This window comes from Melitaea cinxia, chromosome 10, assembly GCF_905220565.1.
Source record: "Melitaea cinxia chromosome 10, ilMelCinx1.1, whole genome shotgun sequence".
Classification (NCBI taxonomy): domain Eukaryota; kingdom Metazoa; phylum Arthropoda; class Insecta; order Lepidoptera; family Nymphalidae; genus Melitaea; species Melitaea cinxia.
Window position 1 is genome coordinate 13,392,182 of NC_059403.1, and position 25,896 is coordinate 13,418,077.

General features: G+C 32.0%; 2 protein-coding genes and 2 long non-coding RNA genes across 4 annotated transcripts in view; 2 read left to right on the top strand and 2 right to left on the bottom strand.

Moving 5' to 3' along the window:
* Positions 1-2,914, bottom strand: part of LOC123657447 ((E3-independent) E2 ubiquitin-conjugating enzyme) — a 36,388-nt gene extending 33,474 nt beyond the window's left edge. The window contains 1 exon segment of the mRNA XM_045592990.1: positions 2,618-2,914. Coding sequence (XP_045448946.1) covers positions 2,618-2,842 — 225 coding nt within the window. The 5' untranslated portion in view covers positions 2,843-2,914.
* A 2,466-nt stretch (positions 2,915-5,380) lies between these two features.
* On the bottom strand, positions 5,381-6,191 carry LOC123657014. The gene is made up of 3 exons (XR_006743636.1): positions 5,941-6,191; positions 5,704-5,828; positions 5,381-5,640 (listed from the first exon to the last, which is right to left on the bottom strand). It is a non-coding gene; the product is annotated as an uncharacterized LOC123657014 (long non-coding RNA).
* Positions 6,192-10,756: 4,565 nt separating this feature from the next.
* Positions 10,757-11,541, top strand: LOC123657027. The gene is made up of 2 exons (XR_006743638.1): positions 10,757-10,953; positions 11,066-11,541. It is a non-coding gene; the product is annotated as an uncharacterized LOC123657027 (long non-coding RNA).
* A 3,706-nt stretch (positions 11,542-15,247) lies between these two features.
* LOC123657046 (TBC1 domain family member 16) lies at positions 15,248-25,307 on the top strand. The gene is made up of 7 exons (XM_045592644.1): positions 15,248-16,301; positions 20,567-20,763; positions 21,462-21,963; positions 22,198-22,342; positions 23,541-23,647; positions 24,597-24,778; positions 24,866-25,307. The coding sequence occupies exons 1-7, from the start codon at positions 15,427-15,429 to the stop codon at positions 25,054-25,056; spliced, it is 2,199 nt and encodes a 732-aa protein (XP_045448600.1). The 5' UTR covers positions 15,248-15,426; the 3' UTR covers positions 25,057-25,307.
* The last annotated feature ends 589 nt before the right edge of the window (positions 25,308-25,896 follow it).

The following is a 25,896-nucleotide window of genomic DNA, read 5'->3' on the forward strand; positions in this document are numbered from 1 at the left end:
TTTTCAAATATCAGACTTGTCGTATTTAAGCCAAAATTTGGGTGTGATGCCATAAAGCTAACTTATTGAATTTTTTATGGTAGAAAGTAGATAAATTAGGGAAGTTTTTAAGATTCTTTTAAATCAATTATTTTGTTGCTATTATTTTTTTTTAATCTTCGAAGTTAGCATTTTTTAGCATGTTTCTTTTTTTTTAATTTTTATTTTGTGTTTAAGCACATGGTTTTGCTTTTAGGGTTTATTTGTGTGTGTATCAGTTAAGACCCAAAGTTTAGCTAAATTTAAAAAAAAATCAGGATTTATCTCAATTATTTACGAAGTATTACGATAAAAAATAGCGCTAAGGTTTAAAAACATTGAAAAAATAAGTCATATTTCCTAAACTATAAAAAATCGGATCATATATATATATAGGGGTGATTTGGAATCCCCAAGGGGTGTTCTAGCTCTGGACTTCCGCCTGACAGTCTTTCCTAAGACACCCTGTCCAGACCTCTAAGCTAAGTACTCTATAGTACCTGAACAGACAGACGTTGGCCTGTCTTGTGAAACATGTCAAACATGTGAAGTTGAAATTATGATTATTTTATCTAAACTTTACCAATTTTCTGCTTAATTTTTTAAAACCTTTTTTCCGTAAGAACAGGTTCTATATTACAAAAATACAAATAAAAAAATTAATATATTACAAAAATAAAAACAAAAAAATTGGTCAAATTGGCCCTGCTATTCTTGAGCTTTCGGCTTGGCACATTTAAATAGGAATCCATTTTAATTATATAATATAAATATTACAGTCATTAGCTTATATTTGCAGCTATAAAATAAACAACTCAGAAACAAACTGTAGGCATTCTTTTATTGAATTAGTTATGGGTTAAAATCAATACATATAATATAAAAAGTAGCGGGTTGCTTTCTGTACATTTAAGATATATGAGAAAAAGTATTATTGGGACTTTTATCAAATAGCACCGAAAACAATGATTGTCAGAATTTATGTCTGTTTGTCGGTGCATTTGTGCATGATAATCTCACAAACGGCTTATCCAATTTTGTGTGTTTTTCACTACTATATTGTTGCAAGCTTAGATTAAGATTTAGTGTTTGTTTCATGTCATAAATAAAAAAGTTATGCCAATTTAAAGAATAACGTGCTGTGTGGCTACAGCACCAAAGAATATAGCCACCCCCTCTCTTCCCGTGGGTCTCGTAAGAAGCGACTAAGGGATAACAAGGTTCCACTACAACCTTGGAACTTAAGAAGCCGACCGATGGCGGAATAACCATCTAACCATTGGCTTTGAAACACACAGGCCAAAGACGGGCAGCAGCGTCTTAAGTGCAACAAAACCAGCCCTGCGGTCACCAACCCACCTGCCCAGCGTGGTGACTATGGGCAACACGCATGAGTTCATGCATTTTTTGCGCGAACTTGTGGAGGCCTATGTCCAGTAGTGGACTGCAATAGGCTGGAATGATGATGATGATAAAAGAATAACGTTGAACATGTAAAGTCACTACTCCACATGGACGAAATCGCAAGCACAGCTAGTAAACAATATAAATACTTATAGTAAAAAAAAATAGGACCTTAGATAATTTTTAAGGACAATAAAATTTTACCATTACTTTTAATTCCTCGTTATCCCAGATTACAATGCAAGAAAATATACTTAATGAAACTTTTAAAATGTTTTTTTTTTTATGTACCAATCTGTCGATAAATTGCCACAAAAACATTGAAATAATTATTTTTCAACAGAATGAAGGAATTGTTTGGTTAAAATCTAGGATTTTCTTGTTAGCCTAATCAATAAATAGCAAGTGATTAATAAATCGTGAGGTATATTTGTTAATTATTGGTTTTATTTAATTATTTTTATTCACAATTTAAATATTGTATTCATTTAAGTATGCTGTATTTTTACTTTACCTAATATTGTTATACATGTTTTGTAAGTATAGTTTTTACAGTAATTTGACTAAGTATTCGATACTTAGTAAAAATAATATCTATATATATATATTGGAGCAAGTATGGAAATAAGAGGGACCGATGACAAGAGAGGAGCACCATTCTTAGTTCTGTTGAGAGTCAAGGACTCTGAAGATGTCAATTGCAGATTGTAATCAGGCTGATATTTGCTATATATATTAATTGTTGAAGTAATAAATGGAGATTGAGCAGAATTGAGTTTTATGCTTTCATATTAAAGTTTCGAGCTGCTAAGAGTTTCAGTGATAGGATGCCTAAGCAGTAACATACTTTCATTATATAAATTAGACCCTCATCAGATTAGTAATAAAGATTAAAACAATTACTGGATAATCTTATTTTTACTGTTTTTTATATAATTTATCTGTAATCTCCAAGTGTGGGTAGAAGTTTGATAAAATATAAAATACATTTAAAAGTTAATACCCTCTACATTTTTGTATGTATATAATTAACTATTTATATATATTTATTTACGTACATAAACTCTTTAAAGTTTTTAAGTCAAAAAATTTACTTGTGACTATTTTTGTGATAATCAATATAAAATTAATCTTTGATTACACGCAACAAAACACGTAAAGTTTTTGGAATTATTTCATTGATTTTTGCACTTACCGATTTTTCTGAAATAACTCTTTCTGTGCCTGAAGGATGCCAAACCACACGAATTTCACCTTTCTGTATAGGAGTTTCCATGTCGCTCTCCTGATCACTCGAGTTCGCTTCAAAATTCTCCAGAACCAGGCCGAAGACAACTTGTCCACGGTTGTTGATTTTATACACTTCATCTTCGTAAAAATATTGAAAATCAGTCGGTGATCCAGGATTTTGCCCCGCCATATTGACGGGAATTATCTAAAGACACAAATAATTTTGTTTTTACGTGATTATGTTCTTTCTGACAGCTGATTGTAATGTGTGGCGCATGCGTCAATTAATAATTATGCAACGGAAACGCCATCATGCGGATTTTAGGCAAAAAACTCAAAAAATGTTTCATTGTACGCAAAACTTTAAATACAAGTTAGAAGAAATAATGTTTAATGTTCAAAGAAAATACTTCACATATTTTACCTATAAGTTTTTATTAAGCTATTTTGCAAAAATCGAAGTTTTATTATTCATCACCTACCTATATAAAAAATATCACATTACTCATTTAAGCAAAGTTATGTAATAGCTCACTTAAAATCTAGATGTCTTGTTTATTTATTTCTTTATTAGATGAAACTATAATTTTTATAAAAAAAACCAACATTGTTATATTTTGGGAGCCGTAGAAATTAAAAAAAAAATGAATTCATTTTTTTTCGGACTATATACATAGGTACGTATTGGACGATAGTAATAATATTGGACTATTGGAGTACCTATTGAACTTGATTTGAAAGCTGTCATGCTGTCAAATTATAACAATTCCTAATTCTAATATTGTGAAATTGTTTTTTTCCTTTTGTGATACAGTACAAATCATCTTCAAATACAGACATTAAAAAATAAACAAAGTCGGAAGGAAATATATTCTTAGTTATTCTTCACCACTTCATTCGTGTTGTATTTTTACAATAAATATATTAAAAAAGAGAGAATTTACTTTGTGATAAAAAAAGTGTGTGTACATAAGTACGCACCTTAGAAGTTATACTTCATTAGATAACTAACTTGGGCGCGCATCGTAAAAATTCACTCTTATAATTTTTTCCTAACGCGGCAAAAGTATAATTTGAAGTATAACTTCAAAAATTAATTAATAATTACGTTGATTGACGTTTAATGACGTTTTTTTAGCCTTGCCGCAGTTAGCATCATGGAGCATAGAGAAAAGGAGAACGATCGCTATAGAAAATAGTGTCCCGAAAATATCGACGAAATAGCGTAGCGCTGCGATCGCTAAGTTGCCTCAATAAAAGCGCGGGCTGTTGTGCGCTAATTTGAACTGATCTATCAAGTCTATCAACGTTTAGTTCGATCATTTTATTAGACATTCGAAGGTGCATAAATTCCTAACAAGCTAAAAAACTGTTTCTGAGCTACAACAATTCAAAAAGTTGTAACAGTTGTTATCGTAATAATATACACACGTTTCTACGCTTTTACAGATGTTGTTTCGAATTTACACTAGCGTATAAATTAAGAGACTGGGTTTCATTTTACATGATATTCTTTTAGTTTTAACTTATGTGTATTTTAAGTATAAGTTACAATGACCGATAGAAAAAAAATTCAACGTATATAACAACTCCAGTGATGTGTATATACGTGGCGAACTCATGCGAAAATTTCGCATAAATTGAAAAGAAAAATCAGAATACAGTGATTAAACTTCGATAATTCGCAAGAAGGACGTGCCTTTCGGATCAGATAGTACTAAATAATAATTATAGAGAAGACTGTCTTATTTATAAGTCTGTGAGGTGTTTGCATATTTTTAACCATGGGCATTAATTTAATTCACAATAAAGATTCATTCAGAAGTAGACGATATTGGATTAAGTTACGTAATAATAATCTATTTCAATGCAATAAAGCTGCGATAGGAAGCTTAGTATAAAACTTCACAGTTAATAGAGAGTTAATATAACACTTATATTTTTTTTATAACCTTTACTTTTTGTTCACATTTATTGTACATGTACTTTAACTAAAATATTTACGATGTTTACCTATTAATAAGATTCGAATATGAAATTACCTGTAATATAATAAAAAAAGGTTCTGAATAGAAAAATATTTGCCAGATAGTGAAGTGTGAAGCGGAATGAAAACATATCAGAAACTTATCCGTTTCATATCGATATAGATTCAATAAGTTACAGATACTGAGACTTTATCAGTAAGATGTGAAATTGTTTTTATAAGATCAATATTTTAACATCCCACGTTGCGCCAACGCCTTGGCCTGTATAGTATTCTATAGCTTTTTTTGTATAAAAAGTACATTATTGTCTCTCATTAATTATGAACAATATTATGCATATTTTGATATGGTTTTATTAATTTTTTTTTTTCAATAAAAATCATAAAAACACCACAATTACTGTTTTTAATGATGCTTACAATATGTTTCTTCACATAATTTATAATTATAAATACAACATTTCTCAAAGTAAATTAAGAGTCAATAAATAGTACTAAAATTATCGGAAATATATTATCCATATTATTAGACTATCTGTAAATTATTTAATTAACAAGGAGACAATATAAACGTGACCTTTGCATTGTGACTTCTATAAAGGTTTACTGGCGAAGTGGTGAATTAGTATCAATATTGAGTGATAGTTAGTAGAAATGAAAGATCAAAATTTGCTATATTTAACGACATAGTAGTAAAATAAATAAAAAACAATTAAAATATCATATTTTTTTATTTCATAAAATTGCTTTATAAATGTATTTACATTATTTACAAGTTCATTTGCATACACTTAGATAATTAAAAAAAAAATCTGCTACCTAAAAAACATATCTATTGACTTACAAGGTGATTTGGAATTTTTCAAAGGTAATGTAGATACTCTCTTTCTTTTCACACTACTACTAAAAGATGTACTTGATGCTTGTTTTTACTTCAGGTGTCACAGTTCTAGATGGAGCCTCGATTTAGGTGAATCTTTAAGTTTATTTTCAATTTTCACCTAATGTGTAATAGTATGAGATTTTTATTTATATTAAAAGAAATTAAAGAAAATATATCGTACCTATAGTGTATGTCAGTTCCTTCACATAAGATAGTGGCTTGCAGAGTTTCCATATACATTTTTATATCTTCTATAGATGATATAGTATCATCAATAACAATTTCTGGTCATTGAGAGAAAGAAACCTGTTGTATCAGAAATGATTATGTGAGCAAAACTTAATAAATTATAATAAAATGCTCTTTATGCATTATGAATATATAAAATTATTCAAAAAAGCATGAGAAAATTATTTACCTTCACTGAAAGATTATTGGCAATAGTAAAATTCATATCTTCTTTTCGGGTGCGAATATTGATATGACTAAATATCAACTCTTCATCACAAGCAAAATAACACCATCCTTGGATCAGTATTGAGTGAAAATGAGCATGGATCTCTTCTAGTGTAACACATGATGGTGGAGACATGTTCGAGATAATGACCTAATGTTGAAATTTATGTACAAAAAAAAATATATTAAAATCTCGCAAATCTATAACAATATGATAAACATAATAATATCTAATTCTTTTACATTATTAGCTGTTACAATCTCTGGTGATTCCATATGACGGGGTCTTGCTGGTTGAGAATCTTCTTTTAAATTGTTACCTTGAATGATTTTTAACGAAGGTTGTGTATAATCCAGGTTTTCGATTGGTCAGTTATTAATATCATTTTGCACTATTGGAACTTGCTGTAACAAAAAAAAAGCAACTTTAAAGTAAAGTAAACAGATTTGATATTTCTTATATTTCAATATCATCTAAAAATAGTAAATTTTGGCATTGAAATCTCTTCAGAAATGTCCTTTTTCAAATCCTGAGGGTTTATTGGAATGACATTGTCATTCAAAAGAGTCAACCTTTCGCGAGGGATGATAATTTCAGCTCCATTAATCAATCGATCACCTTTCTTAATATCTTCTTCGGAAAGTGCTTCTCACAGATAAACTGATTTGGAGTCAATTGTTGTGATAAAGCTTTTACCCATTATCCCTCAATACGTTATTCTGAAAGTGAATGAATAAATTTTGAGAATGTAATTACTTGCAAATCTTGTAATTAACCTTAATTTCAAAAATTTCTTAAAAGTTCAATAAAGATTAATTTATTTAAAAAAAACCATGATTAACTAAGCAAATAATAATTTTACATATTCAGTATTCCAATGTACAGCTATGAATCAATAACGTATGAAAATATTATTACCTTTGGTAGTTTGGTACTTTGAATAAAGATGATTGACGCAAATTGTTTTTCAGTAATTCATTCTATTTTAGCGATCAGATGCTAAACCTCTTTTACATCCACGCACAATACAATATTTCACCATTTTTTAATGTTTCTTTGGTCAAAAATTAAAAAATTACGGAGCACGATTATTTTCTCACCAATGCCGCGAAGTAAATTTGTAAACATTGTTTACAAAATACATTATTCAACTAACTTCATTTACTTGTACTCATAAGCACATGTCATAAACAGCTAACTTCACAGAGGCAACTTACCGTCGGCAGCGCAGACTGGTGGCTGATACAAGTTTTTGGGACAGGCGGGCTATGCTTTAGTACGTAGCGATCGTTCTCCTGTTCTCTATGCTCCATGGTTAGCATCATGGAGCATAGAGAACAGGAGAACGATCGCTACGTACTAAAGCATAGCCCGCCTGTCCCTAAAAACTTGTACATAATTGTAGTTCATTTTCAGCCACCAGTCTGCGCTGCCGACGGTAAGTTGCCTCTGTGAAGTTAGCTGTTTATGTCATGTGCTTATGAGTACAAGTAAATGAAGTTAGTTGAATAATGTATTTTGTAAACAATGTTTACAAATTTTCTTTGCGGCATTTGTGAGAAAATAATCGTGCTCCGTAATTTTTTAATTTTTGACTAAAAGAAACATTAAAAAATGGTGAAACATTGTATTGTGCGTGGATGTAAAAGAGATTTAGCATCTGATCGCTAAAATAGAATGAAATACTGAAAAACAATTTGCGTCAATCATCTTTATTCAAAGTACCAAACTACCAAAGGTAATAATATCTTCATACGTTATTGATTCATAGCTGTACATTGGAATACTGAATATGTAAAATTATTATTTGCTTAGTTAATCATGGTTTTTTAAATAAATTAATCTTTATTGAACTTTTAAGAAATTGTTGAAATTAAGGTTAATTACAAGATTTGCAAGTAATTACATCCTCAAAATTTATTCATTCACTTTCAGAATAACGTATTGAGGGAAAATGGATAAAAGCTTTATGACAACAATTGACTCCAAATCAGTTTGTGTGTGAGAAGCACTTTCGCGAAGAAGATATTAAGAAAGCTGATCGATTGATTATTAATGGAGCTGAAATTATCATCCCTCGCGAAAGGTGGACTCTTTTGAATGACAATGTCATTCCAATAAAGCCTCAGGATTTAAAAAAGGGCATTTCTGAAGAGGTTTGAATGCCAAAATTTACTATTTTTAGATGATATTGAAATATAAGAAATATCAAATCTGTTTACTTTACTTTAAAGTTGCTTTTTTTGTTACAGCAAGTTCCAATAGTGCAAAATGACATTAATAACTGACCAATCGAAAATCTGGATTATACACAACCCTCGTTAAAAATCGTTCAAGGTAACAATTTAAAAGAAGATTCTCAACCAGCAGGACCCCATCATATGGAATCACCAGAGATTGTATCAGCTAATAATGTAAAAGAATTAGATATTATTATGTTTATCATATTGTTATAGATTTGCGAGATTTTAATATTTTTTTGTACATAAAGAGTGTAGCAGTATAAGCACGGGTCAGATGCCCCTGGGGGAATTTATGTCAAAATTTTGATGACGAAATCACCGTGTTAAGAGGAACATTTCCCTAGGTTACCACACCTCTGAACGCGCTAGTTTTTCAAAAAATTTTTTTTTTCAAATTTTGAAAAAAAATTTTTTTTTCTCTTGCAATATAATATTTATTTGTAATTTTTCTACCAATCGCTAGATACACTAAAGAAGCATTAAATAAGGTACTTTTGAAGTTTTCGCAGCAATTGATATATCGGAATATCACAAATTCAAAATTTTAAAATTTTAAATCTCACGTATTTTAAGAGACACTATCACGAATTTTTTTTTATAAATAGCCCTTACTACGCTCTATAAAATATATTTTTTTCAAAATTTTCTCTAGGGTAGATCAGTGTTAAAAAAAATATTATTACTATCCTCATATGAATAATTAAGCATCTGAGCAAGTAATACTGCTATAATTTTTAAATGTAATTTTAATATTTACGATATTAATAATTATAACAGTAAGAAATTGATGTGCGATTTTTGTTTTTTATGTTTAAAATTTATAATTCTTAATGATGAACTTTTACTTGTTTTATGCATTAAGTTGTATTTCTACTCAAGAGGCATGAAAATTAAAAGATTATTTTAGCTACGTCTAAAGAAATTCTTTTAGTTTGTGTTTTATTTGGGAATGTTTTATATGAGGTTAATTTATATGTATATTGTTACTATTTTAGTTCTCGGTTTATTGTTACATTTGTTTCGAGCGAGCATCTAGTCGTCGCTCCCAATACGCGACAAGTTGATGCGTGTTTGTTTACTTTGTTGTTTTCTTGAATTCGCGGTCTAAACGTATGTTTCTTTTGTCTGCTGATACGAAATCATCTTATTACGAAGTTGACTGCCATATAGTTCAATACACGTTCAATATTAGTGATTCTGATATAGTGATTCTAATATTTTTATACTGTGATTTTGAATAAAAATAATTTTAAATAAATTATTTAAAACTAACATTTAAAGGCGAAAACGCAGTAATGTATCATAGTGACATTGTATTTAAATAGTAACATTTCATGTGATCTTAGCTATTTATCTTCGTTGATAAAAATGCAGAGTGACAAGAATCTCAAATGTGTTGTGTGTGATAGATCTGTGTTTAAAGTGAAAGGTCAAAAAAAAATTTTAACAACCCCGGAAGATATCAAATTATGTCAAAGTGTGCTAGAAAAACCAAAAACTATTTTTCCAAATAGCAGTATGTGGAGCCTGTCGTATAAAAATTTATAAGCGCAAAGCTTCAGAAGCTTTCGATGAAACAGAAATTGAGCCGATTCCAGATTCGGACCCATCCGTTACTTATAAAGTACGGAGTGATTCTAACGAATTTTCAGAACATTATTTAGAACTCTTCATACCAAGAACTGTATCTACACATAGATATTGTTTTATTTGTTCAAGCACTAGAGATTTAATTACTGTACCTGACAATGCACGCTTACACTGTTATTCAAAGAAGTCTATTTTCATTCCTACAGGGAACCGTTGTTGTTCAACCCATATAATTAATAATAGGTTTTATGAAGACGATTTACAGTTAATTAAAATATATTCCTATGACACAAAAATTACAGCGAAAGATGTGAAAAATATTTTACACTCAGTCGATTATTCTCAAAAGACAATATCACAGTAACGATTGAAGAAGACAGTGGCGAAGATTAATTATTATTATTATTATTATTATTATTGTTATTATTATTGTTCTTATTATTAAAATTACATTTAAAAAATAAAAGCAGTATTACTCAGATGCTCAATTATTCATATGAGGATAGTAATAATATTTTTTTTAACACTGATCTACCCTAGAGAAAATTTTGAAAAAAATATATTTTATAGAGCGTAGTAAGGGCTATTTATAAAAAAAAATTCGTGATAGTGTCTCTTAAAATACGTGAGATTTAAAATTTTAAAATTTTGAATTTGTGATATTCCGATATATCAATTGCTGCGAAAACTTCAAAAGTACCTTATTTAATGCTTCTTTAGTGTATCTAGCGATTGGTAGAAAAATTACAAATAAATATTATATTGCAAGAGAAAAAAAAATTTTTTTTCAAAATTTGAAAAAAATTTTTTTTTGAAAAACTAGCGCGTTCAGAGGTGTGGTAACCTAGGGAAATGTTCCTCTTAACACGGTGATTTCGTCATCAAAATTTTGACATAAATTCCCCCAGGGGCATCTGACCCGTGCTTATACTGCTACACTCTTTAACATTAGGTCATTATCTCGAACATGTCTCCACCGTCATGTGTTACACTAGAAGAGATCCATGCTCATTTTCACTCAATACTGATCCAAGGATGGTGTTATTTTGCTTGTGATGAAGAGTTGATATTTAGTCATATCAATATTCGCACCCGAAAAGAAGATATGAATTTTACTATTGCCAATAATCTTTCAGTGAAGGTAAATAATTTTCTCATGCTTTTTTAAATAATTTTATCTATTCATAATGCATACAGAGCATTTTATTCTAATTTATTAAGTTTTGCTCACGTAATCATTTCTGATACAACAGGTTTCTTTCTCTCAACGACCAGAAATTGTTATTGATGATACTATATCATCTATAGAAGATATAAAAATGTATATGGAAACTCTGCAAGCCACTATTTTATGTGAAGGAACTGACATACACTATAGGTATGATATATTTTCTTTCATTTCTTTTAATATAAATTAAAATCTCATACTATTACACATTAGGTGAAAATTGAAAATAAACTTAAAGATTCACCTAAATTGAGGCTCCATCTAGAACGTGACACCTGAAGTAAAAGCAAGCATCAATTACATCTTTTAGTAGTAGTGTGAAAAGAAAGAGAGTATCTACATTACCTTTGAAAAATTCCAAATCATCTTGTAAGTCAAAGATATGTTTTTTAGGTAACAGATTTTTTTTTGTAATTATCTAACTGTATGCAAATGAACTTGTAAATAATGCAAATACATTTATAAAGCAATTTTATGAAATAAAAAAATATGATATTTTAATTGTTTTTTATTTATTTTACTACTATGTCATTAAATAAAGCAAATTTTGATCTTTCATTTCTACGAACTATCACTCAATATTGATACTAATGCACCACTTCGCCAGTAAACCTGTATAGTAGTCACAATGAAAAGCCACGTTTATATTGTCTCCTTGTTAATTAAATAATTAACAGATAGTCTAATAATATGGATAATATATTTCCTATAATTTTAGCACTATTTATTACTATATACTAATTTACTTTGAGAAAAGTTGTATTTATAATTATAAATTATGTGAAGAAACATATTGTAAGCATCATTAAAAACAGTAATTGTGGTGTTTTTATGATTTTTATTGAAAAAAAAAAAATTAATAAAACCATATCAAAATATGCATAATATTGTTCATAATTAATGAGAGACAATAATGTACTTTTTATACAAAAAAAAGCTATAGAATACTATACAGGACATGGCGTTGGCGCAACGGTCATAGCACTGGTTTGTGGTGGTTGCGGGTTCGATCCCCGCACATAACAAACATTTGTATTGGCCATACAGATATTTGCTGTGGTCTGTTTGTGCAGTCCTTTTGAGTCTACCCACCGTGCCTCGGAGAGAACGTTATGCCGTCGGTTCCTGTTGTTATCATGTACATCTGATAGCGATTGATAGGGAAATCTGCCAACCCACATTGGAGCAGCGTGGTGGATTAAGCTATGACTTCTACACGGAGAAAGTGGCCTATGCCCAGCAGTGGGATATTACAGCATTACAGGCTGAAGCATACAGGAAGAATACCACTAACAAATGCTATAGTTTTAACTTATTTAGTATCACAGAACAGAATAAAAGAAAAACAAAAAATAGACCGAATCCCAGCCGTGGAATGTTAAAATATTGATCTTATAAAAACAATTTCACATCTTACTGATAAAGTCTCAGTATCTGTAACTTATTGAATGTATAACGATATGAAACATCAGTTTCTGATATGTTTTCATTCCGTTTTAAACTTCACTATCTAGCAAATATTTTTCTATTCAGAACCTTTTTTAATTATATTATAGGTAATTTCATATTCGAATGTTATTAATAGGTAAACATCGTAAATATTCTAGTTAAAGTACATTTACAATAAATGTGAACAAAAAATAAAGGTTATAAAAAATGTATAAGTGTTATATTAACTGTGAAGTTTTATACCAAGCTATCGCAGCTTTATTGCATTGAAATAGATTATTATTACGTAACTTACTCCAATATCGTCTACTTCTGAATGAATCTTTATTGTGAATTAAATTAATGCCCGTGGTTAAAAATATGCAAACACCTCACAGACTTGTAAATAAGACAGTCTTCTCTATAATTATTATTTAGTACTATCTGATCCGAAAGGGACGTCCTTTTTTGCGAATTATCGAAGTTTAATCACTGTATTCTGATTTTTCTTTTCAATTTATGCGAAATTTTCGCATGAGTTCGCCACGTATATACACATCTCTGGAGTTGTTATATACGTTGAATTTTTTTTCTATCGGTCATTGTAATTTATACTTAAAATATACATAAGTTAAAACTTAAAGAATATCAGGTAAAATGAAACCCAGTCTCTTAATTTATATGCTAGTGTAAATTCGAAACAACATCTGTAAAAGCGTAGAAACGTGTGTATATTATTACGATAACAACTATTACAACTTTTTGAATTGTTGTAGCTCAGAAACAGTTTTTCAGCTTGTTAGGAATTTATGCACCTTCGAATGTCTAAAAAATGATCGAACTAAATGTTGATAGACTTGATAGATCAGTTCAAATTAGCGCACAACAGCCCGCGCTTTTATTGAGGCAACTTAGCGATCGCAGCGCTACGCTATTTCGTCGATATTTTCGGGACACTATTTTCTATAGCGATCGTTCTCCTCTTCTCTATGCTCCATGGTTAGCATGGTTAGCAACGTGACCAGATTTAGTAGATTTCTACTTTTTTGGTAGATTTCGAGGTACCGGTAACAGTGTTTAGTAGGTAAAAAATATTTGGTATATTTTGGTAGATTTCACGCTTTTCAACTATTCTGGTACTTTTTTTTCCTTCACAGGGCAAATCTCTCGAAAAAATGCGGGGTATTACCCTATTCGTCGAATTGATTGTAACTATCTCTTTGTCATATTAATTATTCGAGAGGGAAAGCAGTAAAAATTGATGAGGTAGGTATATCTTTAATTTTTACTCTTTTCGTAACCATTCGTGCCGTGATCCAGTGATGTAAAAGTAGCCGATTTATCCGTGGAACTCGCGAATAGATACTGATAAAACGATTTTAGTGTATATTCTTCCGATTTACTCTATTTTGGCACATAAAACTTAAATTATACGAGTTTTGAGGTTTGTAACACTGTTTGTACCTGAATTTAACTGTACATAAATGGTACTTCTCGAGTTCTCAGAGGTATTTTATATGAGCTTCTTATTAAACAAGCCAATTTTAGCTGTATTTCATAGGTATTAAGGATTGAATAATCTTGTCCTTGGAATGTAGGGGCTTCCCACAGTTATCAATTCCGAGTGAAACACAAAATTACATTATAAAGTAGAATCAGTAAAGGATGCTAAGAAATAGAGCTTTCAAATCAAATTAGTGGACTCAAAACAGCTTTATGACAATGTTATAAAGAAGAAGAACCATAACTTGATCACAATTTAAGAATTCCTATATTTCTGTAGATTTTAATTTTAAGTAATAAACATTGATTTATCTAATTTATGGTGTTCATTTTATTGTTTTACTGTTATAATCAAGGGAACAATATTAAGCTTCTTCGTTGAAACACAGACCCTACCTGTTTTTACCGAGTTTTTTATTGACGGTTATCATATTATACTATTAAAGGATCCCTGCTGAAAATTCCAAATAAAAAGAGATAGATCTATCTGGTATCCAGATAAAAATTGTATAAAAAAATTTCAAACGCAGTAGTTTACAATAACTTCCCATACAAATCATCGTTTTTTTACTTAGAATTTTCTGCAGGGATAACTGATAAACAATGAAGAAGGGTTTGAACGGATTCTCAATTGCAATCGATCGTTTGTCAGTATTTTTTAAGGATATTGATTAACAAATTTTAATGTATGCTCTTTCACGTTGGCGACTAAGTTTATCAATGCCAGGCAATCAGTAATTTATTGATAGATTTTAAGTATTTGAACATTCACTAAAGGTAAAACTGCCGGAATATTGCACTTCTATCGCTTTTGTCATTAACGTACCGCAATCGCCAATGGCAACTGTTCATCTTGGAAGCACTTTAAAACAGTAATGTTATTTTAGAAACAAGTTACTGGCATTAGTACTGTTATCCCTTGAGTTATTTATAGAAGAAATAATCGATAGAGTTATCGTTAAGTAGGTCTTCCAACATTATAAAAGAAACCATGTATAATATGAAAACAGTAATATTAATATATTCTAAAGATTAAACAGAATGAAATAAAAATATTAAGTTATCTAGATGAATTGATTGAGTGCTTCATAGATTGTAGATAATAGTTACATAACTATTATCTATAATCTTTAAATAAATAATTCGAACAAAAAAAAATTGTTATCCTACAAATCATTTCCTAATCTAATCCAATGTTAACAGGTCAAAAAGAGTACCTACTCAAGAGTATTCGTTACATGTAATATGAGCGAGACGCTTAGATATTGTGTCACAGGCACAGCTGACGTTAACGCGAGCACTGGCTTCAAGCGATCAATACCGCGTTATCAACACGTTTAACCCAGTGTGGGTGTTTACATGCGCGTAGTATTCGTACCGCGCTTAAATGAGTTTGACGCGAGTGATAACGCTAAGTTTCAATACGGTTTCTTTTATTAAGAAATGTAAACCAACATGCCCCTGCCGGATCTCATAAAACGTGCGTCGAGCTATTTCCTGGGACTCGAGTTCGATGACAACGAGCCGCTGCCGGATTACGTCGACAATGAAATTTTGTTTTGTAAAAATAATGTGTGCGTTCATCCACCAACTATTGCGAGACACGAATTGGATATTGTTCATCATCCGGGTTATTTGACGATAACGACGAAGGTATTTACTGATCAACACAATAACGCTAAACGACCCACGCTATTTCTGAACTGGATACCTAATTCTACTTTAAAAAAATGTCCATCTGCCGTCGAAACAAGTCCCAGTGACGAGATCGGCTATGGTATCAAAGCTGCACATCCTCGAGACATACCAACTCAAAAGACAGTAGAGCAGAAGAAAAGAAAATATACCAATAATGATAACGCCTTCTCTGACTCCTCAGAGACCACCAGCCTCAATTCAAATTCAGATAAACAAAGCATTAAATCAAACGATACGAGGTACACCCAAAACGACACAACTCATGAGGAATTAACTTCTAGTTCCAAGCCAACAATAAAATCAGCTGATTCCAGTAAAGATGATGTATTCGTTTCTTTAGATAAGGAAGAATCGAAAGATCAGATATTTGAATTTGATCGTCATGTTCGTTCCCAGTCAATGACGTCCGTTAATATAACGATTGCTAACCCAAATGTGGAAAACGTTGATCTTACACCAGACTCTGTTTCTGGTAGTTTCATGAGGTCCCTGTCGATGAGTTCGTGCGATGAAGGCAATCCTAATTGGATGAGTACGCCAGAGTTCTTGGCATTGAAACATAATTTGGTTTTCCCCGACAGCGTTCAGAGCTCCCCAGTGCCGCAAAGACGACAGCCTTTGAAATGTCGAAGGTGAGCTTAAAGTTCAATCTATTTTCGATTAGCGAATTAAAATTATAATGAGACCCTGAGACCACATGTAATTGCGTTTGCTTACAAACGAAAAAAACTAACTTCAATTACATAGACATGTAATACAACGTAAGTAGACGAAAAAATAGTCAAGTAAATACGCGTCAAATATTCCTCAAAAAGCCTTGATCAAATCTCAATTAAATTAGAATGGGAATACAAGATAAGTATCAGCTTTCGATTAAAGCAAGAATAATCAAAATCGGTATACCCAGTAAAAAGTTATGCGCTATAATACAAAGTAGGTCGACGAAAAAATACTCAAGTATACACATTATTGACATAACTCGAAAAGTACTCGTTAGAATTAGTTAAATTTAAATGGGACCACATGACACGCACCGCCATTCATTTAAAGAAATACCAGAATCGATCCACCCAGTCAAAAGTTATACATGTAACAGATAAAAACATACAATCGGATTGAGAATCTACTCCTTATTCGGAAGTCGGTTAAAAACCTACCTATTCATAAAAAAGTACAGAACAAAATACTTACGTAGCTGTCTGTTGTGTACGTATTTCCCTACGTTAGTAATAATAATAACTATGTTACTACGTTGACTATGTTACGACGTCGCGTTGGCGAAACGGTTACAGCCATGGCTTGTGCCTGTTGCGCAGGCGGTTGCGGGTTCGATCCCCGCACATGACAAACATTTGTATTGGCCATACAGGTGTTTGCAATGGTCTGGGTGTTTGTGCAGTCCTTGTGGGTCTCTACATGGGGAAAGAGGCCTATGCCCAGAAGTGGGATATTACAGGCTGAAGTGTACTACATCAAATTGTTGTTTTCAATTGACTAATTTGTGTACCACAGTCACACTTATAACGCGCTGAAATACTCTGTTTAAAATAAATAAATAACACTGCTAACTATACGTATTTAAATTTTGAAGGTATCGTTAAGTAAAGGTTGACAATGACAAATGTTTCACAATTTAATCAGGTTTAATTCGCCATTAAATACCTATTATCGCCGCGTCATTCACTATTGGTTTTTATTAGGATTCCGTACCCAAAGGAAATATTTTACCTAGTCAATGGTACGGAACCCTTCGTGCGCGAGTCCGACTCACCCTTGACCGTTTTTTTTTTATATTTCATGTCACAGTGTACCAATTAATGTAGATATTTAATACCTACAGTATATCCTTTACAGTTTCACAAAGGTCATGTTCCTTGATTCTCTCATTAACAGTTTTAATAAGATGCAAAGTTTTTACTAATGTCTATAACTTTTACGTCCCACAAATCGAACCTACGATATATTTCAAAATTATTATTCAGCATGGAAGCGCCGTGACGCGTGTTGGCGCAACGGTCATAGCACTGGGTTGTGGCTGTTACGCTAGCGGTTTCACGTTCGATCCCCACACATGACAAACATTTGTATTGGCCATACAGATGTTTGCCATAGTCTTTATAGGTCTCCCCACCGTGTCTCGGAGAACACGTTAAGCCGTCGGTCCCGGTTGTTATCATCTACACATGATAGCGATTGTTACTACATAGTAGGAATATATCCGCCAACTAGCATTGGAGCAGCGTGGTGGATTAAGATCCTTCTCCTCGGGAAAGAGGCCTATTCCCATCTGTGGGATATTACAGGCTGAAGCCTAAGCGTATGGAAATCTAGAATTATTTGAACACTAACCCGCGACTTCATTCACATATAAATTTTTTATCTCTTAGTTTCTAAGCGGCGTAGTAAAATGAAAAGTTTATAACGTAGGTATTATATATACTTCTAGCAATATAACTGAAAAAAAAAAAACAGCCAAGTGCGAGTCAGACTCGCGCACCGAGGGTTCCGTTAAAACAAAATTATTAAAAATATCTAATACTAAACGAAGAATTCTTGTATATATATATATATCTTTTTTTTTCTAATTGCACTCATGATTTTTTATTTAAATAACCAGTTCATATATTTTTGTTATTATGTCGGTAAAATCGGAAAATATTATTCATATTTTATCAATATGTAATTCGTATTTAAATATGATTTCCAAATAAACACGATTTACTAAAAATACCGAGCTAAGCTCGGTCTTAAACAACATATAGGCAGACATCAATTTATAAATCATGTTTTTGGCTTCTGTTGGTTCTATCAAAACCTTTCATACTAACATTTTTGTCTCAACTATCTTCTATATATACACTTACAGACATGAACTAGTTACAGTTTTACTGTACCTAGAAGTAGATTAATATTTGCTGGCTTTATTTGAATCAGCTTCTACCCGTATTTTAAATATGCATTCAGCATTCAGCCTGTAATATCCCACAGTTGGGCATAGGTCTCTTCTTCCATATAGGAGAAGGATTGGAGCTTAATCCACCATGCTTCTCCACTACAGGTTGGCGGATTTTAAATATACTTGGCTGTAATCTAAACTTATTTAGTAGTTTAATATATACCAGCAATACCCGTGGGAACAATTCGCACTAAATAAGTAAAAAAATTAATGACCGACAATCATGTTGATATTGTTTCAAAATTAAAGCCGTCCTATATATGATTTTAATAATTTAAGCAATTAGAAAGTTTTTAGTTGTGTATTCCGGTAGAGCAAACAATTATCTATTTCTATAAAATTATATATAATTTATGTGGAGTAATTGTGAGGACATGAATATACGTTTTATGTTAAAATGTTAAATATTATTTAAGTGACATTTGTCGTGATACATACATATTTATTCTGCGTTATTCAATTAAATTGTTTAGGATTCCCCAGTTTATATATGAACGTAACAACTAATTTAACCTAAGTGTCATAAATAATAACAATCTGAATTAATTAAAAAAACCCTTTTATTACACATTAGCATGCGAAATATTAGCGTGTCTATGGATACTGAGGAGTAAGTATACGAAATTCAAACGTAATGTTCCCATTTCGTGGGTATTTCATTGTCATTATATAGGTATGTATATAAATAGTCTGCGCGTTCCTTCACGTTCAGCGTCTCTCCCTTTGGTATGTCATTATTGAGGTCTAATGATTCTCTCCGACTTAACTTTTATGTTATGTTGGGTTCTAAGCTTTGACCCGCATTTAATATTTACTTTATTCTTAAGTGACATTGGTAAGACTTTTAGCTAAAATCCGTACAATGATAATACAATTAAAAGTTGAATTCAATTTCAGACTTTCAACAGACGAGACGGTTCGAAAAATTACCTACTTTTTTCGATTTAAAGCCTGTTTGTTGACTAAGGATTGGATCTGAGATCCAACTTTTATATTTTATAACGGTGTGATAGATATTGTGTGCCGGAAATAAATATTAATTAATTTAATTATTTACTATCGCAAACTTAACTGCTTTTTTTATTTTAATAACATTAGTAATTGATGCTGTGTGGCTACGGCAGTAAAGAATATAGCCACTCCCTCTCTTCCCGTGGCTGTCGTAAGAGGCGACTAAGGGATAACACAGTTCCACTACCTCCTTGCAACTTATAAAGCCTACCGATGCAGGGATAACCATCCAACTGCTGGCTTTGAAATACACAGACCGAAGACGGGCAGCAGCGTCTTCGGTGCGACAAAGTCAGCCTGTGGTCATCAACCCGCCTGCCCAGCGTGGTGACTATGGCCAACACACATAGTAGTTTACGCCATTTTTGGCGCGAACTTGTGGAGGCCTATGTCCAGCAGGTGGACTACGATAGGCTGAAGTGATGAGTAATTGATATATCAAAATTTTATATTTTTTAATCGACTTCAAGAAAAAAAAGAGGAGGTTCTCAATTCGACTGTATTTTTTTTATGTATCCTCGCCTCAGAACTATCTTCCAGATGGACCGATTTCGTCATCGTCGGCTTGTCATGTGGTGTTTCAGAAACTTTATTTAAGAGGGTATTCGGTTTTAATTCACTTGAGTTATTATAAGCCTAACCAGTAATATTTTGCAATCCGGATTCCCATAGTTCTCTTTGACATAACAAGGCAGTTGTAGTTACGGCCATGATTTCTTCTTCTGATGCAAAAAAAAATCTTTACCTTTAGTCGAAAAAACACAACTCATTAATTTTTAAATTACAAATTCCTGGAAACAAGAGTATATCTGCCAACGCGTTTTTATACCTTATATGTTGCCACAAGGGAGTATTAAGCTGTTGGAACTGTTGACGCAGCCGATTTTGATCAGCTGATTTATTAAATTTTAATTTAACACTATTTTGTAGGTTTTCTGTGGATCTAAGTCAAATGCGTTCTTTGCGATTATTCTTCAATGATGATGATTGCACGTGCGGTCAACTGGTCGTAGCATCCAGGGAGTCTCAGTACAAGATATTACACTTCCATCACGGAGGTCTCGATCACCTAGCGCAAGTGTTGCACAGGTGGCACGCCTTGTTGCATAACATTAAATTGACACCAGGTAGGTAAAATAAATTTATATTTACTTATTAATTAGTATAAGTCTAAGAAAAATAAATATTTTATATATTTATGAACTCATAATCTATTAAAATAAGTAGGAATCGCCTAAGTATATTAATAAATGTTAACTATTTTCATAATTAGCTTGACTAGTCTTACAAATCTTGTTGTACATTATAATATAGCGTTATAGTCACACACACTAACTGAGGTAGAGCACAGCAGGAATTTCCTGCTCAAAATATGGAGCAGCCCGACTAGGGTAGTACCTCGACCTTACAGTAGATCACAGCAAAATAATACTGTTTTCAAGCAGTATTGTGTTCCTGTTGGTGAGTAAGGTGACCAGAGCTCCTGGGGGGATTGGGGATTGGGTCGACAACGCACTGGCGATGCTTCTGGTGTTGCAGGTGTCTATAAGCTACGGTAATCGCTTACCATCAGGTGAGCCGTACGCTTGTTTGCCGACCTAGTGACAAAAAAAAAAAAAAAACACATGTAGAGCAAAGCTATAACTATATATGGTCTGATAAGACGTAACAAAAACGAGAAAAAGACATTCGCTTAAAAGTGCATAGTCTGTTTCATCATTTAAAGATGCCTGGATACAATTTTATCATAACGAAACTCACAGATACTGGTTGTAGAAAAAGCTAGTTTTTTATTGTTTCTATGTTTTATTGTTTTCTTTTTTAGGATCTGAAGAACCTAATTTACCATATCGTCACTTCATGGTTTGCCGTCCGGAGGTCCAGAAATCAGAGCAACATCCTGAAGAAGGAAAAGTTCCAAAAATTACTCCAGAGCTATTTTACGGCAAAGTCATGAATGGGAAAGGAGCGATCGAAGATGATCTGTTCTTAAGGAAATGCGTTTTCTTCGGAGGACTGGACAAAGAATTAAGACGAGAAGTATGGCCGTTCCTATTACATTGTTATCCATATAACTCAAATTATGATGAAAGGGAAATTATTTTACAAATTAGAACAAGAGAATATGATGAAATAACGAAAAGGCGATTAGAGAAAATGACTCCTGAACAACATGCGATCTTTTGGAAGACGGTACAGAGCGTAATAGAGAAAGATGTCGTTAGGACGGATAGAGGGAATCCATTCTTCGCAGGTGAAAATAATTATAACGTCGAAATTATGAAGAACATTTTACTGAATTACGCAGTCTATAATCCAGCATTAGGGTAAGTCCTATCTTGTGTTGTTAATGGATTGTAGAATAAGATAGTGATCAAATGTTTTATAGTTCATAAAATGAAAGACTCTTAGTACACAAACAAACCCGTGAGGTTTTCGCTGTACATAACAGAGAGAAATATTGTGTATTTGTTCCGTATTGGCAAACAAACTAAAATAAAATGAAATCCAGACATTAATTTTATGTAGGTATGTGATCCTATAAACTAATATTTTTGTAGATACACGCAAGGGATGAGCGACCTACTGGCGCCTGTTTTATGCGAAATAAAGTGTGAGCCAGAAGCATTCTGGTGCTTTGTTGGTCTCATGCAGCGAGCAATTTTCGTTTGTACTCCCACGGACAACGACATGGATAACAATTTGGTAATCATCACTCATATAATAAGATCTAAGATACCATTATCATTGTTCTGTTAGTGCAAAATAGTTTTTTCATTAATTCCTCCTTAGTTGAATTACAAATAATTTTTAAACAATGACTACATAAGTATAAAGTTCTTTACTATTTAATTATACGATGTAAAGTATACGATATATCGTATAATTAACTACTTATAACAATTTAACACAAGTTTGGTGTTTATTAACAACTAACTGTTCCGCGACTTCGGTCGTTTTAATTTATCATCATATCACCATCCCATAATAATGTTACGCTATCAAAAATAATACATTTTACACCTTTTGCAATATCTTCATTCATTATTTGCTGCCGCTTTCCTTCATAAACAGGCTATGATGTACCTATCACTGAGAACAGCAGTGAGATTTTTTTGAATTTAAAACAATTATCGATCCTTAAAAAATTAGCGCGTTCAATCGACCAAACTCTTAAGCTTTATAGTATATATTATTACCTGATACGTATCAATAAAAATTATTTACTTAATCAGTGCGCAATAACTTACAAACATTCGTCAGCATTATTTTATGAGATTTGTCGCCTCGTAGTCGAGAGTCTATTGTATTATGGTACGGGAGCCAGGTACAAATTTGGTCAAATATTTCTTCTCGAGCGAAACTTCGTAAATTGCATTAGGGATTTATACACGGAGTAGTATATAAAATTTCTATGGTCTGTGGAATTATATTATGAATATATAAATATAATATAAATTTTATAGTCATTTCCTTCCACTTTTATCTCTAATTAACTTAAATTAACTAAAAATATTAGTACTGGAAGAATGATAATATGAATAAATTAGGACTTGTGTCCTAAATGTGTAGTGATAAGATAATTTGTTTATAAGTATAATTATTATTTGCTCACGCTCAAGCAAATATTTATTTGCTCACTGTGTGCCCGTGATACACATGATGTACAAGGATCGATATTGATTTTAAGCGCTCGACGAGAGTTGGGTTCGCTTCGCGCGTCCTGTAGGGTTTTGTAAACAGAAAATTTTCAAAATTAAAAATAAATTAAATGTAAAATGAATTATTATATCCCTAAGTAAAATTGAATTTAATATCCATACCGATAACATGTCGCGTTGTAGCACCCACATATGCATATTGACATAGGCTACTTTCATAAAAAAAATCTCCGTTTTTACAGAGTTATCTTCGTGAACTAATAAGGATCATGCTGCCGCATTTTTATAAACATCTCGAGAAACACGTGGACGCCATGGAATTGTTATTTTGTCACAGATGGATTTTATTGTAAGCTTCCGTCAAATATTTTAATAAAGAATTTTAACGGTAACTACAAATACTTAAAACTATTACCAGAAAATCGTTATACATAAAAACGTACGACATAATATTTCCAAATAAAGTACATATATATAGGTACAATTTGTATGCTAGTTTCTGTGATCACTGTGTCTAAATGAATGCCTAAAAAAAGTGCCTAAAATAAATTTTTACGATACGCTCGCATACCTTCACAAAAAAATAAACCGACACCCTGAAGTTAGCTAGCCAATGAAGTATAACTTCTTACGTGCGTACACACACACTTGTTGTATCGAATTATCGATCGATTGTCTGTTAGTTTTATAATCGCATTACATATTGTATAAGTTGTATTTTTGTTGACGTCGATGGAATGAAACTTACAGGGTCGGTCTTAGGGGACTAATGGGGCTACAGCCCCGGGGCCTTCACAATAGAGACTTCGAAAAAAAAAAAAAATTCCGACTAGTAAACACTAGTAATCAACTTTTCCTTTCATATTTTTTTTTCGCGTTTTACCTTTTAAAAAAATTGTCCATTTTATTTGGAAAATAATTTGGGGCCAAGAGGCCTCCACTCTTTTGTTGCCCCGAGGCCTCCAGACCTCTAAATCCGGTCCTGGAAACTTACTACAAAATCTTATTGTCAAGTTGGTATACTACTTACATCAGTTAAAATAACTTTACATAACACGTTGTGCCGGCGTCGTAGAGTCGTATTTATTATTCACCAATTAGGGATGGCCTTAGAGTTATACGGTTTGAAATTGATGAATTTCAAACGACGATGTTTGAAACATCAAAGTGGCCTTGTCGTTAGCGTTACCACACCGATAGTTACTGATATATATATACAGAATGTATTAACATAATATGTTATATATTTATTTTTCACATATAATGGAGATATTTCCAATAACTTATTTTTCTTGTAGATGTTTTAAACGTGAATTCACGGAAGCAGTCGCTCTTCGTATGTGGGAGGCTTGCTGGGCGAACTATCAGACGGATTATTTCCACCTATTCCTGTGTCTTGCCATCATTGCCGTATATGCTGATGATGTTATTGCACAAGATCTCAATACAGATGAAATGTTGTTGCATTTCAGTTCATTGGGTGAGTATAAGAAATTATTAGTGATGACAATTAGATGATAAATTATATTATGTGCGATTTCTCTATGTAAATATTTATTACTTTCAGCCATGTACATGGACGGTCGCCTCATTCTCCGAAAGGCGCGTGGTCTACTTCATCAGTTCAGGCAGCTAGTTCGCATCCCTTGCACTCTGGTTGGTATGTGTCAGAGATGTGGTCCCGGTATATGGGACTCCACTCACAGACCCAGCGTGGAATGTACTGGAGCTCACGATTTCTGTAAATACGGAGTGTAATGATCTGTTTGGATGGTAATCTTCCAAAAAAATGCATATGGAATTCCAAAGAAATGCTTTAGTTTTCAGATAATTTTTAGTCTTGACTAAGATGCGTATAAACATAGTCTGAAATCAGGATTAAGGATTATCTTCTTCTGCTTTAAAAAAAATTAGTCTATCTAACAGTTGCTTTATAAATTTAGATATAATTTTGTTCTTAGTCAGTCGAAACACGTGAATTTTAATAAAATTATTCTTAAACTTGTTCATTCAGGGTTATGTTTTGATGTTATAATATAATAATTAGTTTGTTAACAAATTAGTTTTATATGCTACGTCTAGTCATTTATCGTTACAATTTATTGTAAAGTAAAATTTTATCAGTTGGCGCTTAGAATTTATTAATACGATGAAAATGTCAATCTCGGAAAAATAATAACGAATCAATTCTATTGTAACAAAAACATAAAAATATTTTTTTTTATATTTAATTAAAAAAAAAAAAACTGATTTTAACGTATATTTTTGTGTGTTTGCGTATAGCTTCGTCGCTTATAAACTGATTTTCATAATTCTTTTTTTGTCGGAAAGGAAATATCCTTAGGGTAGTAGCACCATGATAAGGAAAAAAGGATCTGATGATGGCAACCCAGAAAAATCGAGGGGAACCTTCGAAAATCGTAGTGACGACTACTGTTTGTTAATTTTTTCGTCTACTTACGTTGTATTACTTGTCGATCTAATTGAAGTCGGTTTTTTTCGTTTGCTAGCAAACACAAGTATATTTTAATCAATAAACAAGAAATGGCTCTTATGTTTAGTTTGAAATATTATTTGATGTATGGTGTGTAAAAAAAG